General features: G+C 38.8%; 2 protein-coding genes and 1 long non-coding RNA gene across 4 annotated transcripts in view; 2 read left to right on the top strand and 1 right to left on the bottom strand.

The window, feature by feature from the left end:
- Positions 1-14,679, top strand: part of ccnd2a (cyclin D2, a) — a 148,030-nt gene extending 133,351 nt beyond the window's left edge. For both annotated transcript variants that reach the window (XM_052597641.1, XM_052597640.1), the window contains 3 exons: positions 744-903; positions 6,512-6,660; positions 10,819-14,679. In XM_052597641.1, the coding sequence (XP_052453601.1) occupies positions 744-903; positions 6,512-6,660; positions 10,819-10,995 (486 nt within the window). In that variant the 3' untranslated portion in view covers positions 10,996-14,679. The remainder of the gene's footprint in view (positions 1-743; positions 904-6,511; positions 6,661-10,818) is intronic.
- On the bottom strand, positions 6,667-8,794 carry LOC128014243 (uncharacterized). Its single transcript, XR_008183505.1, has 3 exons — positions 8,687-8,794; positions 8,458-8,604; positions 6,667-7,421 (listed from the first exon to the last, which is right to left on the bottom strand). It is a non-coding gene; the product is annotated as an uncharacterized LOC128014243 (long non-coding RNA).
- Positions 14,680-14,822: 143 nt separating the features above from the next.
- tigara (TP53 induced glycolysis regulatory phosphatase a) lies at positions 14,823-18,074 on the top strand. The gene is made up of 6 exons (XM_052597642.1): positions 14,823-15,390; positions 15,986-16,023; positions 16,191-16,312; positions 16,663-16,740; positions 16,846-16,956; positions 17,277-18,074. Exons 1-6 carry the CDS (start codon positions 15,359-15,361, stop codon positions 17,667-17,669), a joined length of 774 nt encoding a protein of 257 aa, XP_052453602.1. The 5' UTR covers positions 14,823-15,358; the 3' UTR covers positions 17,670-18,074.
- The last annotated feature ends 588 nt before the right edge of the window (positions 18,075-18,662 follow it).

The raw sequence follows: 18,662 nt of genomic DNA, 5'->3' as shown, positions 1-18,662 counted from the left end.
TCAAGTGTGCCCCCCAAAGATGAAAAAGTGTCATCAGCAGTGTTGTATAGTCACATTCATGGTTATATTGAGCCTTGTTTAATCCACTGAGGTTACAGCTCAATCTAATTACAAGCCTTTTACATATATAATAAGGTTCCAAATTAATATATTTGTGGTTGCAAATGGGCTAATGACAGGTTCAACATTTAACTCTGTGTACTCAGACCTCTTTTGACCTGACAGATCGCTATAAAACACACTCACAGTTACTATGCTGAGCTAAGGATGAAAGTACCCGATGCTAGACAATCTCTGTGAAGTGACTGGGCAATCTGAGTGACCCATTTTTCAACTCAAGTGTGCCTGCGTTCAGCCTTACAGCTTTTAGGATTTCAGCTTGTATTTTTGCGTAGCCAAGACCAAAGCATGTCCTGGAGGAGCTTTGCTGACGCTAGATTTTGTGCAATCATAACTGGCTTAAATGTTTAACAAACATCCAGATGAGTAAAAGCAGTGTTTGAACACATTAAGTACCTTATCTCCAGTAAATCTTTTTTTTTTAAAGACCTTTTGTCCGAATGGTTGATAAAGATCATTAGCCCCAGCCTCCAGTGTCTTAATAGTGTACTGAAGGAAAATGTGAAATGCTATTTGTTATACCAATTAAATGAACCTGGTGCTGCTAATTGATTCCAATCACACACATTATTTAGGTTTGAAGCTGTAATGATTTTGCTTCTTTCCTAAACCTTCTTTTAAAGGAATGGGAGCTGGTTGTTCTGGGAAAATTGAAGTGGAATCTGGCTGCTGTCACTCCCAATGACTTTATTGAGCACATTCTGAGGAAACTTCCGCTGCCTGAGGATAAGCTGGACCTGATCCGTAAACATGTGCAGACTTTCATCGCCCTTTGTGCAACAGGTAGTGTATTCAGTAGATGTATATTAATAAATAATTGCCCGCAAAGAATGTTTAACTGCTAATTTGTGTAGTGCTGCATAGAACCTATCCTGCTTTAAAGCAAATATTCTCTCACATACATTTGTACGTAACTTTGTAAAGTAGCCAGTGTTTTCCACCATCTAGAAATTAGGTTTATGATTAGCTACCGTGTTCATGGTTAGTCCATGAATTAAAAAAAGAAAAGAAAAAAGAAAGATAGTGTTTGGCAACTTGTATTTGTCTTCCATTCATATTTTTAAGAGTGATAAAGATCCACTGCCTACAGTCATAGCCAAAAGGTTTGGCAGTGACATAAATTTTGTGTTTTGCAAAGTTTGCTGCTTCAGTATTTGTAGATAATTTTTCCACTTTCTATGGTATGTTGAAAAACATTGATAAGTATATAATAAGACTTTCATTGGCAAAAAAATATATATTGAGTCCGTATTTAGTGTTGACCCTTGTTCTTCATAATCATAATTCGCTGTGGCATGCTGGATACTAGCTTCTGGGCCAAATCCTGACTGATAGCGATCCATTCTTAACTTGTTGGTTCTCGGAGTTGATCACAATTTGTGGGCTTATGCTTGTCCACTCGCCCTTTGAGGACTGACCACAGGTTCTCTATTTTCTTCTCCGAGCAATCAATTTTCCAGATGTCCCATACAGTCAGAAGGGAGCTTCATCAGAGAAAATAACTTTTGTCCAATCCCTGTACTTCCTGCAGAATTTCAGTCTGTCCTTGACGTTTTTTCTTGGAGAGAAGTGGCTTCTTTGCTGCACTTCTTTAACACCAGGCTTTTGTCCAAAAGTCTTGGCCTAACCGTGTGTGCCGATGCTCTCACACGACCTGCTGCCATTCCTGAGCAAGCTCTGTACTGCTGGTGACACGATTCTGTAGCTGACTCCCCAGGCGGAGACAGTCCTGATGGTTGCTGGTGACTCTGGGACGTCCTGAAGACTTGTTAAACCTCTCTTTGGAGAGTTCTTCACGCTCCCCGTTAAATGGTTCTTTCAGGTGAAATATTCTTTGTAGCAATTTCCTTGCATGTGAGGCCATTTTGATGCAAAGCGATGATGGCTGCACATGTTTCTTTTGGAAGTAACAATTGCTAACAAGAACACAATGGTTGGAAGCATTTCTTCCCTCCTTTTATAGCAATGAATCTGCTCTTACAGTCTACTTAGTATGATGGTGATATCACTTGACTAGTACTCATTCACACTTTCACATGTGCTGCTGATATGATTAGTCAATTAATGTTAGCTGGTCATTTTGTATCAGGATCAAAAAACAGTGAAATTTTTTTTGTGTATGTGTAAAAAGTATATTTTTTGGGCAATGGCGCTTTTAGCAATTATTTAACATGCATCTGATCACTCTACACAATAATCTAGATCAATGTAAATGAACATCTCAACAGTTTAAGCAGCAAACTTTGTGAACCACACAATATTTGTCACTGTAAAAAAGTTGGTGCTGATGTCTTGCATCATCACTTCAGTCAGTGATGTGTTGCAAATTATGTACGTTTTTTTTTTCTTTGCAAAACCTGAAATTACAGCAGACTTCTGTGGGTTTAGTATCTATAGCAGCTTTATTCAGGTTCTCGTTGCAGGCAAATTATCAGATGCCATCTCATTACATACATGAGAAACTATGTGGACTGAAATAGCGATGTGTAATGGAGAGAATTTTTCTGAAAGCCTTATGTGCTTGCCTGGTATGTTTGGCGGGCATATCAGTGACTAGGGCCGAATGCAGTGACACTTCAAAGGGCAATTGTATAGTTAAGGACATTCCTGTGTGCTGGTGAGCCAGTGGCTAGACCATTCCTGCACTTCGAGGTGGACCACCTTTAGGAGATCAAACATGGAGATGAGAGGAGGGTGAGAAAACGCGAGGAGTGTATTATTCTATAACCGAGCCAAATAGTGAAGCATGTCATGTTTTCATATCCCCTTTTCTCACGCCTCCCAGATGCTCCAGGGCATGACAACTTTCCCATAATCAGGAGCCTCTGTGGGGCTGGTTCTCTCAGCCAAGCCTGCACCCAACATCACCATAGGCGGTAATGGGATCCAGTGCACCACCCTTGTTCCATCAGGCTTTTCTCTTCCTCCCTGGGGTTGCTCAGCTACCCAAGAACCTCAGGAGTGACTCTTACTTTGGGAAAGTGGGATATGAGGGGAGAGGGATAAGTAGGAGGAGCTGATAGGTCTTTAAACATGGAGCTTTTGATTCTCCTGTTGGTTTGTGCAACTACCCTGACATGAACATGATCCATGAAAACTGGCTAAGAATCTTTTGTGCTTTACAGGATGGGCACCGATGATAACTGGGATAATATGAAAAATTTAGCTGTATAACTTTGTTTTTAGATGCTGGAAAAATTCAGAAGCTAGTGAAACATCCCCCTGTTGTTATACACAATCTAGTTACTAGTTTACCAACAGGGATTCAAGGAGTATCCAAAAGATTTTAATTGCTGAGCAGATGCTGCTTTTCTTTCTTCTGTACAGTTTGCTTTATTTGCAGAGAATCCCACGTCCCATTCTTTTCCGAGACATGCAGAGAAGAGTGTGGAAAGACTCTTGGTTCTTCTCTTTTGATGAAACAGTTCTGTTCAGAGCACTCTGCAAGTTTTGGTCAGACAGAGTGGACCAGTCCAGTATTAATTAATAATATGGAGAGGCCTTTCATAGATATGCAAATGACTGGAAGGCTCGGCTAGAGACCACAAGAATGGAGACAAAAGGAACAACCCACCATTTCATATGCAGAGGCATGTAAGGGTCAGTGCAGAAGGAGCACCCGATAAAATGTTTCTCTGGACGGCAGTCTGTAGAAGGCCTGCGATTATACCCCATTCTTACTGTTTAACACCCTTTACTTATCCGTCTTAAATTGTTTGGAGATGTATAGGAACATTCCTGCGAATCACCATCATATCCGATAATCTTACCGCTCTTCAGATGTTTACATATCAGAGAAATAACTAGTGACTGGTGGAGAGTTCAGCAGGGCTGAAAATTAAATCTACCAATTCATGTCATTTCTCATTCAAGAGGCTCTGTTTCCTCCCACGCCGGCTTGACTGCTGTTGCTCAAGACTCTGCACTGGAGCAAGACTGAAACAAGTTGTTACAGGATTTTAACAGTCAAAGAGGGTTCCTGTTTTTAATTAATTCTTTTTTTTTCTTTTTTACTATGGTTTGACGGGGCAAACCAACATGCACCTTTTGATGATGAAATTATTTGTTTCAAAAACTGACAATAGACAGTTCATGTAATACAATTGTATGAAGTAATGCTATACATAAATGTCCCAGACACCTGATTATTTAAATGAGAATTGTTTAATGAGAAGAACATACATAGGAGTTGAAAAAAACAAACTTTGTTGTAGGTTTGACAAACCATTAGCATTTAGTTGAAAATTTGTGTTACAGGTTGACTCTGTGGCTTTAAGATCTTAACTTACATGCATTGCCTGACTTTCCATTTGACTGAGTGTTAAACGATGACACCAAATTCATGTTTGATCTTTATCACTCATGTCGAACATCGCTGCTTGAAACAAGACTCTGTTAACGCAAACCTGTGCATCTGCATGTGTGTCTGGAACTTGATTTATTGCCCCTAAATCAGTTTCTCAACTTTCCGGACGCTTCATTAATTTACAAGTTAAATGCATATACAGCACATTGCACCCACATAGAAGCTTGCTGTGTTGGCACAGGTCTGGGGATGCAGTGTGGCGTGGGCAGGAGAATGGTCCATTGAAGGGGGTTAGAGGCTGGTGTACCAGGACAGCCAGCCGCCGCGTACTAGGAGCCTTCCATCACAGGCGTCCCCACTCAGCTACATACACTTTTTATCCTCTGCTTGAATATCAATGAAGGCGTGTAGAATACAGCCATTCTTCGCTTAACACTCTCACAAACCAGAGCGTCCAGCTCTGCCGCTAGCACGCGCGTAGTCTTGTTCCCTCAACAAACTTGTCTTGTCTAGAGTGTGAAAAATCAGATTGTAATCTACTCAGCGCATGCAAGCTGTGTGTGGGCTCCCAATTTCCACTGCATGCTTTTTTTTCCTCCCTGCTGCAAAAGACTCAAAGAGTTGCAATGTGGCTGGTTTGTCTCCTTCCGCTTGACCAGAACCTCTTTTAATAAAATTTTCTCTGGCCTGGAATCAACTACAAAGGGAAGAGTGTATAATAAGTTCATTTAATTGTAAACACAGAGCTGCAAAATGAGAGAATGGCTGGCTTTGAATGTCAAGATGGCAATGAAGGCATGCGCGTCAGTTATCAAAGGCCCCACGGCTTTGATTATTTATTTATTTATTTATTCTAAAAAGAAAAGGAGAAGAAAAATCACCCTTAGAGCCATCACACACAGTTTGCTTTGCAATTGAATATGGCAATATGGTAATGCAAAGACTGCCAGGGAGTGTGGGACCATGAGCCCAGAGGTGGCCCTGCATCAGAGGAATGGCATGGGGGGAATGAGGTGGGTAGGAGGGTATTTTCTTCTGCCAAAACCTTAAGAGGGTCTGGACACTGACTAAAGAATGATGCTTAGTGCCCCCCTCAGCCGCCCCTGCTGTCTAAAACCCGACAACACCCTCCCCCAACCCTCATCTTTTGTACTGGCTGTCAGGTTGAATTGGAATCCACAGAGAGGGCTTGATGTTGCATCTCTCAATTGAATGAGATGAGGTGATGGTTTCAGACAATGAAGCCACACTCCTGCTCTAAACCCTGGTCCATCAGTGGCCACACTCAATAAATATGCTAAAAGACAGCAGCAACTCTGATACAAATCCAGAGCTGTTGTATCAACAAAGCTAGAGCATGTGTGCCATTCAACTTTAGGGGTATGTGTCTGAAAAAAAAAGTGTTGAAAAAACGTCAAAGCTATGCAAAAGTGAGAGAGCTGTAGAAAAAGAAGAAATACAGAAATCAATGAGGCAGGGGGCAGACAGCTTAAGCTGTTCGTTTTCTTTCTCTTTTCCTCTTGCCCCCCCCCTCGCAGTCAGTCGTCTTTTTGGGCTTCAGGCCCGTTCGCAAGCTGTCTTATTTGCATTATGAATGACAGTGAGAAAGCTAACAAGGTTATTGGTCTTTGAGATGTACGCCTGTGACCACACGTGGAAAAAGGACCTACAGCAGTGAGCACTGGCAGAGGGACTGTGGCTCTTTATTCCATCCTTTCCGAAGGCTATAGGGCTTTTTTTTTCAGGGAGCACACGATTTACTTAGGAGCAGGAAGAAAAGGGGCCGATCTGCAAAGAGAGATGGGGGTGGGGGTGCTTTTCAGATTCTTTTCGAGGCCAAGTGAACCCTCATTATCCTGGGCTGCAGTCATTAGCAAAGAACTGTGCACAGATCTAATGGAAAGGGCTTTATTTTTTTTGTGTGTTTCTGATTTTTATTTTGTATTAATTTCATAATATTTCATATAACTATAAATATAATACTGTATAAAAAAATAAAAGTATAAATAATACTGTAGAAAAGTCTGATAAAGTACATTTTCATGAACTCGAGAGATCTTAATGCGTGGTTTGCTCTTTCCTCAGATTTCAACTTTGCCATGCACCCTCCATCCATGATTGCAACGGGAAGCGTGGCAGCGGCTATCTGTGGCCTGCAGCTCAACAGCACTAACCGCTCACTGTGGGGAGACAACCTAACAGAATTACTCGCCAAGATCACAAACACAGAAGTTGTGAGTATTGGTGCTCTGACAATAATTTTTACTAAAAACTTTTAATGAATCATTATGAGACAAGGGACAGTGCATGGGGGCCATTACAAGATTATTATGTTTTGACCGTTGATATGATGGGACAGCAATACTATTGGTAATCTTTGGGGTGAGTGTTGCTGTGCCTGTAGGACTGTGAGAGGAGGTTGTGCATTTCCCCTATTTACTCAATGGGCTTGGGTCCAGCTCCAATTCAATTTCATATTCAGCCACTGAATTACTGGAAGTGAAATGGGATTGACCCTGACTGAGAGACTGTAAGTAAAGAATCTGCAGGTCTATGGAAATGTGTCAGGGATACTATGGCTTTATGCATATGACTTGGATACAAATTCATATTGGGTTCGCACGGATCATTTAGCCACCTCATGATCATTCAGCTTTGTTTAGGTCCTTTAGTTTATATTTAGTGGGGAAATAAAAGCAAACGAGAATAGAAAATTAACGTTAAGAGAAGAACCCAGGAAACGCATTTAATTCCTAGCCTGACCTGAAGAGGTCAACCCTCCCCAAGATACCCTAGAGTGCACTGCTGATGGTAGAATACCTGCTGCCCCAGCACGTGGTGTGTTAAGTCGTACACCATAGCAGAGGAAAAACAAATAGTCCTCCACAGCAGTACGGGTGCTCAGTGTCTGAAGAGTGTGAGGTCCAGTGAGGAAGGAATGAACTGCCTGGTCCATGAACAGCTCCTCACATTGCAGGATGCCAACAATCCATACCTTTGAAAACATGCAGGTATGGTGTATACACATTACCCTGCTTATCCTGAGCTATACTTAAAAAAAAAAAAAAAAAGTTCACATAGCATGAACATTCTGTGATCCTTTACTCACTCTCATGTCGATTCAAACTTGCATGACTTTCATTCTTTCATGGAACAGAGAAGAAATCCTGGGAAAATTCTCAGTGTCCATACCATGGAAGTCCAATTTGCTTGGTTACCACCATTCTTCATAATATATTGTGTTCCACAAAAGAAAGTCATATAGGTTTGGAACGACATGAAGAGGAGTAGATGAACATTATGATGATGATGATGATAGAAACATACTGCATTTCCAAAAATAAAGTGTGAACGATTCAGTGGGAGCTGGGAGCTGTGATGCAATCGAACTGTATGCATTGTGTTGAGAAAAACTTTGAGATCCTATATAAATGGAATTGTTTGACCAATTGTGGTGCTTTTCCACTGCATGGTACGGCACAGTATGGTTCAGTACGGCTCACTTTTGGGTTGTTTTCCACTGGGTACAGTACCTGGTAACTAGTACTTTGTTCAGTACCACCTCAGCGGAGGTTCCAAGCGAGCCATACGTTACTGTAAATTTGATGGTTAAACCTCGCTGATCACTAATTGGCCAGAGAGAATCATCACTACCTGCGCCATTTAACTTGCGACACGAGACTCCAGACCAGACCCGCTAGATTTAAATCAGCACAGCCAGCGTAGGATCAGACGCAACTGTTTTTTTTTTTTTTTTTTTTTAATGAATGCAAATGTTTTGAATGAAAGCACCTTATTTAGGTGGTCAGTTGAGGAAGTACAGATGTTCCTCTTGTTGATAGGCGTGACGTTTATAATCATGCTCAATTAAAGCAGTACTATACTGCAGTGGAAACGCAAACCGAGTCATACCACACAGTGGAAAAGCGCCATTGGTAAATCAGAGATATGAAAAAGAGGTATATCTATATCAGGAGTAAAGCAGAAAAACCTAGTCTTCAATGAACAAAATTTTGTGTACTTAACTTTACCTTAGTGTATGAGGAGGACCTTCCATATTGAGGCAGAGGTTGGGAGGTGAGCGGTCAGACGCAGTATGAAGGAAAGTCAGCCTAATGCCAAACGATGCTGCCAGCCTAGCCACCAGGAACCTTACTGACATTTGTGGAGTCCAGTGCCTGTAGTTTCCAGTAGACATATGATAGCATCAGCCAGACTCTTCCAGTCGCCCTTGGAATGTGTGTGTAGCCAAAGACACACCTGGTGAAGCATACTCTGTGCAGCAGTAAGGTACTCACGTAAATGCCAGACCAGGAAGGCTGAAAAATTGGCTTGAAGCTTCCACAAATACTCTAAGGTCTCTCTAAGAAAGAAGCAAAAGGCAATACATATTCACAAGGCACTTGGTGTTTATAGTAAAGTTAGCTATTGTAGCTACAGTAAATAAAGTAAATGATGCTCACTGGGCTGTTGTTTTAATTTTTGGTATGGGGCCTTAAATGTTTGAGCCATGAATTTGGGTCCTTATGCACTTCTAATACAGATTTACAAACTAACGTTCTGGATATGGAGAAACTAATCAGGAAGAGAAAATACACAGTGAAAACTATGACGTACCTCAATTTCTAAAAGTTGGTGAAATGTTAGAAACTTTGGGTCTGGAATGCTGAGAATGCTCCTTTACCTAAAGTCATCTTGACTCTGTTATTTGAAACTGAAATGTTATTTAAAACTGAAAAGTTGCTAATTATTTAGAGAAGAACTTCAAGGCTTTTTTGTGACACAGGATCATGTGTTAGGCCCCCTGGCCTCTTGCATTAGGCCTCTGGGACATCTTAATCCCTTTCATTTCTCAATGCTGTGATGGCCTTGCTCTGAACCCGGCAATCCTTGCTTTCACTTCCCAATAAAAAACAGACAGTGTTTTCGGTGGCTACTTTAAGTCTCTCCTTTAAGGCTTCTTTTGTCCAAGATGGCACACATTGAGTGACATTACAATCTGCTGGTTCTCCAGTAGAGCTGCATTTCGAACAATTTTTATTAAGTTGTAACAAACAGAGGCATGTTCATGACGGAGTTGGATTAGTCAGGGACCACCCACTCTATCTTTAAACTCACCAAGCCTTACCATCCTTCTCTGGATCTAATATTTGAGAAGCTCTTCTAGAGCAAGTCCTGGTTTTAACAGTAGACACACACTGAAGCGATTAGAGTTGCCTGAATTAAGCCTTTGGGTCTTGGCATGAGTTTGGTTGCGCATCTATAAAGAACATAGCACAGGGAAATGTCTTTTAGGAAGTCAGGCCTGGCATTCTTGTGGTAAGACACAGGCAGTTCCTTTACATGTTTAATGCTTTAGTTAATTTTTTGAAGGAAATGACTAATAATGGCTCATCGTGGTGGGAAACAGGAGACCTCTAGAAGGATTGTGCTCATTGTTATCTATGTTGACATCAAAGAAAATAACCTCTAAGTGATTACTAATTTCATCCTAAAAAAAAAAAAAAAATCTGATATTTTTTTTCCTTTTCTTGTGTGATGCACTGCTTCTAAAGGCATATCAGACACATGGCCCAGGAGCCATGCATAACTTAAGTTCAGACTTTGGCCCATCAGCTTTTAATTAGCAGTAAATGTCAGAGGAATGCAGCCTCTCCACAAGCAACACATTCTCCATGGGCCCTCCCCATGGGCCATTCACAGCAAACTTCCCACAGACGCCTGGTGTGCCTCAGACATACCAACTAAACAGGACAGAGAGCTTTGATCACCGTACATCCATTTAACTTCACTAGAGGGCATTATTGCTCATTTTGGGGACGGTGTGAAAGACATTTTAAATATGTTGTGCTCTTTGGAGACACCCACATGGTTGCATTAGGCATCTATATATATATATATATATATATATATATATATATATATATATATATATATATATATATATATATATATATATATATATATATATATATATATATATATATATTTTTAAATCTATTACAAAAAATTATTTTTTTGTTCTTGAATGAAGAACATTCTGGTGGGCTCAAGCTAGACCCCTTAGGTCATTACATGCTGTTGTGAAAATGAAAGGGTATGAAAACCTTACCGAAACACTGCCTTGTTTTATCCACAGGATATGGATGTAATAAACATGGCAAACTAGAGTGGTACAGCTGTTACAACTGTTTGCAGTGCAACTCTGTGCATGTTATTAATTTTTTTTTTTTGTTTTTTTTTTTTTTGTGGTTTGACTAAAACCTGTAAGTCTACTGTGTGTGAAAGTGCATTTGCTCAGTACTACTGATGAAGTGTTTCTGGATTATTATAGACATTGCCGCTATTTAAGTGGCCTGTTTGTATAATGCTTTGTGTCTGATGCATTGCAGGATCTGTTAAAGGCATGCCAGGAGCAGATTGAAAGAGTGTTGATGAATAACCTGAGGGAGGGCCGCCAGCAGCAGCAGAAGCAGCAGCAGCAGGAACAGGGTGGCCCGCGCAGCAAAGCACTTGATGACCAAGACCAGTCCAGCACCCCAACCGATGTACGAGACATCAACTTGTGAGCTTGCTGCAGGAACGCTGTGATCAGTCTTCAAGAAGAAAACGATAAAAAAACAACAAAAAACTAAAATGACAAAAAAACAAACAACCCCAACAAAAAGTGCTTGCTAGTCTTTGTAGAGTTTTATCTTCATTTTACAGTAAAAATTGCTCCCATAAATGAAAAAGAGAAAAAAAAAATCAAAGCTATTTTAGATAAAAATAAAATAAAAATAGATATTTTTTAAATGATTTGATACTGATGCAAAACGCTCTACGGTGCCTCAGACTCTTAGAAGGGAAGCGTGTAGTATTTTGCAAACTCTTTTGATTGTGTAAACATAATAATATGATATTTAATGCAAAAGTGTTAGTGTAAAGGGCTTTTCAAAATAGAGAGTCTACTGTATCAGACTGGCTTGAAAGGGTACAAAAAGTGGGGCTATGTTTTTTTTCTTCCTGTTTTGTTGTGATTTTTATTTTATTTTTTGGTTCATGTTGGAATGCCTGAACTTGAACACACAATGAGGTGCCATGAGTATGAATGGACACACCCATTCACTTGGCTGTGCATTAGGACCAGAAATAGGGATTTAAAAAGGAGTGGTGAGACACAAGTCTTATACTAAGAATGCAGTGCTCTTTTGCTAGGGCAACAGGGGCTTATATCTTGAGAATAGACTATTAATATTATTTTTATTATGATTATTATTATTTCTGTTAAACAAGCAGTTATTGTTGCAAGTTATTGTCTCTCGATGCTAAAGTTACAGACACTTCAAATAAGCTTTTGTCAAGCTGCTTGTGTGCATGCATTTATGTGTGGTGTATGTTTGCTCATGTGCAAGCGTGTACAAGTTACTCTATATCAAGCACTCTTTTGTGAGTCATGTGGGCTTCGTTTATCTTGATTATCATCTATCTGCAAGTGTTTGGTTATAGAGACTGGTTCAGTGGTGGGCACATGGTCAAAGGACTGGACGGGGGATAGTACAATGCTTGGAGGGCATCCTGTATCAGTGCCTTACATTAAATGCTTTTTTTACTGGCCTTTGAACTGCTTGAGGGCTGAGCCCAACCCAGTGCACAGAACAAGAGGAGGCAAGAACAGGGAGCGAACCGAGACGACCACGTTCCCTTGTATCTTCTAAAGGCAAGATTAGTTGTTTTTAAAATATGTGGGTAGGGATTTCCTTCATGGCAACCTCCCACTAAATATTACAGATGTATTGTATACAGACAGTTTATTACGTTATTACGTATTTTGTTGTGAGCAAGTTGAAGGAGCCTTTGGCTGATTTATGGTTGGTCCCATCAGGGACTGAAAAATGAGTTGTTTGCAAACAAATGTGTGCTAATGCTGTTAGCAGCAAAGGAATGTGTAGGCAAGAATGATCAAGGATGATGACGATGAAACGTGGTTGGTTTGAGGTGTGAAGCATGCTGCTGTGGTGAGGATGCTTGTATGGAGTTAGGAGAAGCAGGATAGGAGGCCAAAGGAGAAACAACGGCTATGGTTTCCATATATCACCTGATATTTAAGATTTTAATCTATTTGTCTGTTTATTTGTTTGTCCTTTAGTTTTTATGTCTCGTGTTTGAATTACAAACCAGTATCTAAACCAGTTCCATTGATACTGCTGGTGCATAACTGGGAAAGGTTACTCCTTCGGTTTAAGTTCAGACAGCATGTTTGCCATGGATAACAAGTGGTTAAGGTTAAGGAGTCTTTTTATTTTTATTATTTTTTTTGGGCTGGTTTCCCATGTTCAGTTCATTATAGTGTTAAAGCATTGGAAACCAATGTATAACAACAACAACAATGAAATAACAATATTAATGCAAATGAAAAAAAAACAAAAAAGACCAGAAAACAGATGGAAATAGAAGAAAAAATGTTTGTTGATTTGCACGCTCCAAGGGCAATTTTCTGTTTGAAAAGACTTGTGCAACTGCAACATAGCAGAAAAAAAAATATATGTAGTGCCTTGAGTCTGATGTAGACTTTCACCCTGTTTTGCTGAGGCTAAGCATAAGACCCAGTACCCAGCCATCCAAAATACGCTGCTTCCAAAGGTTGAACTGGCATGGGTTTGAAAACTTTTACAAGTCATTACACAGCGGCTAAAACAGGGTGCATCAGCAGCACAAAACGGCTTTCATATACTGAATTCTCATAGCTTACCTTGAAAAGGGGCAGTCGAGCTTAGGTTTGTGTCCGTCTGTGTATGTGTGTGTGTGTTTGTGTGCATGTCTTTCTGTGGGTAAAGGAGATGTTTACATGTACTCATGCATTTCCTTTCTCCAGAAACAGTTCTTAGTGATGCTTGAGTTCCACATGTCACATTTCCTCCATCCTCACACCAAAACCCCCGGTCAATGTTATTGTATTAAGTTAGCCTGTCTTATTATTTTTCTAGCTCTGTTTTGAAAATGAATTACAGTACTGTTAATAGATTGTATGGCTGGCTAAGTGGTTTGAGTTTGAATATGGACCGAAGTTATGTTCCTTAAGGGGTATGATACTGTATTCCAAAGTGATGAGTGATGGAAAGAGTGTGAAGACATCAATCAAGTGTCAATATTGTTATTGGTTTTTTTTTTTTTCGCTGCTAAAAAGCTATGATTTTTTTTTGTTTTGTTTCATCTTATACACAAAAATAACATTACATAGTTGTGATGTCACATCAGTGTGCTGCTATTTTATAAACAATTGTATTATAATTATTTTACTGCTTACAGAATACTTTTGAGAATACAGAAGTAGAGGGTAAAAGAAGAACATGAATTGAGTATTCGACTGGAAATGCTCTTTGTACAGTGTGCTCTTATTAAGGCATGTTTCTTTACCTTTTAATCTTTTTTTTTTCCTTCTCTTCTTTCTCCGTCACATTCTGTAAGTGTGGTATCTCTATACCTCAGGTTTACTGGACATAAAAGACCTTCCCATTACCTCACACAACTCACAACAGTTTTTTCGGGAACCTGGAAAGGGCAGCACAAATAAGAGGTTATGTTATTTCTGCTGTGTCCTATGTAGTAAATTAAGTGGAATTGAATTTCCAAAGTAGATGAATAGCAAGCTTACAAGGCTCCCACCTGGACTTCAGAAATAGTAGACGGAGGAGGTGAGAATGTTTGACTGTGTCTTATGTACACAGCCTATATCAGTGGAAATAAACTTGTAAATATCAAATAAGCAGCAACAACATTGAGAAAAGCCCTCCTCCCTCCACTATAACCATATCATGTACCTCAGTTAATTCTGTTGCACAACCTCTGTTCAATAAATCTGCTTTAAAGAGCTGTGTTGGTCCTATGTTATTGTTCCCTTCTATTGGCAAAGTTAACAGTGAAAACAACAATGGGAATCTATCCAGCATGTTATAACCTGGTAAATAACGACTGTGAAGACCGTGTTGATAATCAGACACAGGCCAGATGGAAAATGACACATTTCAAAAATAAAGCAGAGGTTGACCTTTTCTGTTCAACAATGTTTCCTTCCAGAATTATCCTCTAAATAATTACAACTAAATCAGAGTATCACAGCTGATTTTGAGGAGATTAATTTTTTAGGGTTTGGCAACTCTGTGGATATTCTTTGGATTTCTGTTGAACTCAAGTAATTTGTCATTGAGAGCATGAATCAAGTTAAAGGAGAGGACATGCTGTATGCGAAGGTCAATAAACTTACCATGAAAGAAGTATTCGTCTTCTGTTGTCTTTATTTTAGTACGTCATTGGTCAAAATTGATATAATTGTCCAGTTAAAATAATACCGATGATATACAGTTTACAAATTAAACGACAAATGAAAATTAAATGACAGACCTAGTGCAATTTCAAATCCCGCCACGCGCCACAGGCGCCGTGACGTATAGCAAATATCTACGTCAGGATGAGCTATGACTGATTCGTGAATGAATTGTTCTTTTGAGTCGGATCTTTTCAAGGAATCGGTTGAGCTGGAGCGTACAACCGGTGTGAATGATTTAAAGTATTTAGTAGATTTGGCATATGATAAATTAAATTACAGAATGGACTCTTATAAATAAAGCAAACAAAAAGCCTATTGTAGCCTTAGAGCTTAATGGGACTGAGTAGTGACTTGGGTTTTGACAAAAATAATGGCAGTTTTTGAATCGTTCAAAAGAACCGATTTGTGAAATTGAATCGAACCAGCCATGCGTAGATTGCGTACTAACTTCCGGCTAATCAAGTGACTTGCAGAGATAGCGGTGTCAGTGCTTTCACCCCAAAGTAGCAAATTAGGCGCCTATTTGAAAACGCAAGAGGAGTGACAGTTTGTGATTGACCCTGGGCGTAAAGCATGAACATCATATAACCTCACGACGTTGATAACAGGATCTCTATAGCTGCGCAATGCTCGCTTTTGGCTTAACAATAGTTCGACAGTAAGTAGCTTTTTTGTGGTTGTTGTTTGTTTTGTTTTATGAATGAGATTTGTTCTCATTCGTAGTTATTCTACATAGCCATCTGATAATCACTACATTATAGATACAGTAACGGTACAAAAAAAGATCTAAAATAATAGCTTTAATCATATAACATCAGTTTTAATTATAAAACAGATATTGACATTTAGTACAGTTTAAATATACTCATAGGTCTTTAGTTTAAAGTTTACTGGGCTCCTCATATCACATTACTCCTGTCTGTTGTAGCTTATGTTTAAAGGTCAGTACGAATCCCTCTTCCAGTGAAAGGTCAAAAGCAAATTTGATGTAACCTGTGGTCTACTTTATTAAACAAAACAAAAAATATGTTCTACCGTTACTGTCCATGTTTGAACGATAGGGGCAAAGTCTGCTGTCTTTATTACAAGATGTTGTGTAGAATCCCTTGTTTTGTTTTGTTTTTTGAACATAAAAACATCAGTGTCTATTTACAATAGACCCATTACAATTACAATTGTAACTTTTGTATGTAAAAAGGTGTGTGCTGGTTACAAATGCAGTTTTTATTGATCATACCGTTTTGCTTTACCAGTGGTGAGACGCAGTGCAACAAAGATGGCCTTTTACAAGGTATTTTGTTTTCTTTTTCAAGGAAAAAAAACACATTATCTGTTATCCCCTAACTATCCTTCATTCCATTACACTGTTAATAACAAGCATTAATTATTGTCCTTTTTACTGTATCTCAGCAAATGCTCTTCTAACTTCAAACTAAATCTATAATTTCTTTGCTTTAGGTCAGAAAATAGACTCTCCACTTTCTGAAATTGGGATACAGCAGTCTGAGGCTGCTGGTCAGTACCTCAGGGATGTAAAATTCACAAATGTGTTCGTCAGTGACATGAAACGTGCCAAGCAGGTAAGCAGAAACATACTAGCAGAAGTCATACAGTCTGGCCACAGGTAGAGGGAGATGTTTCTCCAGAAATCTGACCAAATAACCCAAATCAAATCCAGGTCAAATGAGCTGTTAATGCATGCTTCCTTGTATAGGATTCGGTAAGCATTAAAGTGAGTAGTTTTGAGTATTAATAAATATATTTAATGTGATACCAGAACTTGTTAATAATACTCAGATCTGGAGTCAGACAATTTCTGTTATAAGGTCGCACATGCCCCTCTTGTAACAAAGACTACTTTCTTTGTGTGTATTTGTTGATGCTTTTATTATTTGCCTAATCACGTCTTTAATTATCATTGAATTAACAGACCGCAGAGATCATTGCGAGGAACAACAGAACCTGTCCTGATATAGAGCTAGTATCTGATCCATCACTTAAAGAGAGAGTAAGTACACACTACCGCTTGATTAAATAAGAAAAATGTCAGCTCAAAGTCTGTCCATTCTGAGCAACTTTTCATATGCATCTCAAACCTATTTCTTTTCTCCAGAGTTTTGGTATAGCTGAGGGAGGACGAGTTATAGAAATGAAAAACATGGCTAAAGCAGCCGGACAGCCTCTGCCAGAGTTCACTCCGCCTGAGGGAGAGACCATGGAGCAGGTAAAATCTTTTTTTGGGGGGGATGAAAGAAACTAAATGGCAAAACTTGCTGCATCCAATTATGAAAAATGCTGCAATGCAACAAAGTACATTCAGATTCAATTATTGTATCACATCCTTTCTACTGGGTTACCTTATATCAGATGTATCCTTCACTGTCTGTGATATCCGACTATCCTGTGTCATGACACTTGGTAGAATTGTTCTTTGAAAAAACTACAGCTGACATGTATTTCCTGGCTGAATGTTTCATTGCATTTTTTTAATAATGCTATTTTAATATATTTTTACAGTATAAAGAAAGCCTTTTTTGTTTTCAGGTAAAAGTGCGAATCAAGGGTTTTCTCAAGACTATGTTCCACCGAATAGCTAATGAACATCAAGACAAAATACAAGATGGTGAAACATCCCTAGCAGATGAAACTGACAGGGCTCAAGCAGGACTTCCAGATGATGGAGTCTTGAATGTGCCTGTCCATGCCCTGGTGGTTGGCCATGGGGCTTATATGAGCATAGCTATGAAGTATTTCTTTGAGGACCTGAAGTGCCCCGTGCCCCATGGTTTAGACCCTTCTCAGAGGTATTCCATCTGCCCCAACACCGGAATGTGCCGATTTCTTATCACTTTGAAATGTAATAATGTAGACCCTGCACTTTCAGATGTGAAATGTGTGTTCATTAACAGAAGAGATCACATCAAGGCTTCGATTTAGATTAAGAACAACAGTTTTAACATTTATAAGATAAAACGTAAGAAATCAACAAAATGTTTACATGGTACGCAAAAAAAAAAGAAGTCCTACTGTATTCAAGCACTTTAACCAAAATACAGAATTTTGTGATAGACAAAACTTGTCAACTTTTTAAAAGACAATATTTTAAACCAATATCTGAAGGATTTCAGTTATATATATATATATATATATATATATATAAACTTATCAGTCCTATATTATATTATTTTATATGTGTGTTTACCATTTAGACACTGACAGTATTAAATATTGACTCTTAAAACTATTTAATATTCTGTAAGGGAGTGTTTGTGTAAGTTATTGATTTCATTTTGAATGCTATGAAAGTATACATTTAAATTAAATAAATATATTCTCCATCCATGTTCTTGTATTTTTCCCCCTCGTTGGAATTGCTGCTGTCTCTCTAATATTATGCAATGTTTTCTTACGGAGTCATTTAGGTCATTTAACTTTTCTTTTAATCTTTGAATCATGACTATTACAACCTGCCCTAAATTGATGTTGAACCTAAAAATGGATATTCAAGACCAGAATATTTTTATGTATGCATCTGTGCCTCGTATTTGCATAATATTTGCATAAAAGAGTGTCCTGACATGTACTTCAACAGCACAGAACAGTCGATATTGAAGATATTCAGCTGCTCTGGCCTCATTTTAAGGTGTTTGTTGAGAGAATTGATTTATTTCTGCAAACTCATGTACCCAGATTGCATCCTTGAACAATCTGTTGATGAAAGAAAGGATATATTTGGTTGCAAACACTGTTTGTCTCTTCCAAAATTACATAATCACTAAAAACAAACATCAAAAAAATCCATCTGGTTTCATTCCAATGCAAATAGCAACATCAGAGTTAAATAGATTAAATAGACTGTCAGTATCTTTATCTTGCTGTTTGCTGTCAAAGTACTTGATTCTAATCATCATCACACATTAATGTGAAAAA

The sequence above is a fragment of the Carassius gibelio genome, chromosome B25, assembly GCF_023724105.1.
Source record: "Carassius gibelio isolate Cgi1373 ecotype wild population from Czech Republic chromosome B25, carGib1.2-hapl.c, whole genome shotgun sequence".
NCBI lineage: Eukaryota > Metazoa > Chordata > Actinopteri > Cypriniformes > Cyprinidae > Carassius > Carassius gibelio.
The sequence above is the reverse complement of the archived record's forward strand: the minus strand, read 5'-3'. Positions and strand labels throughout refer to the sequence as shown.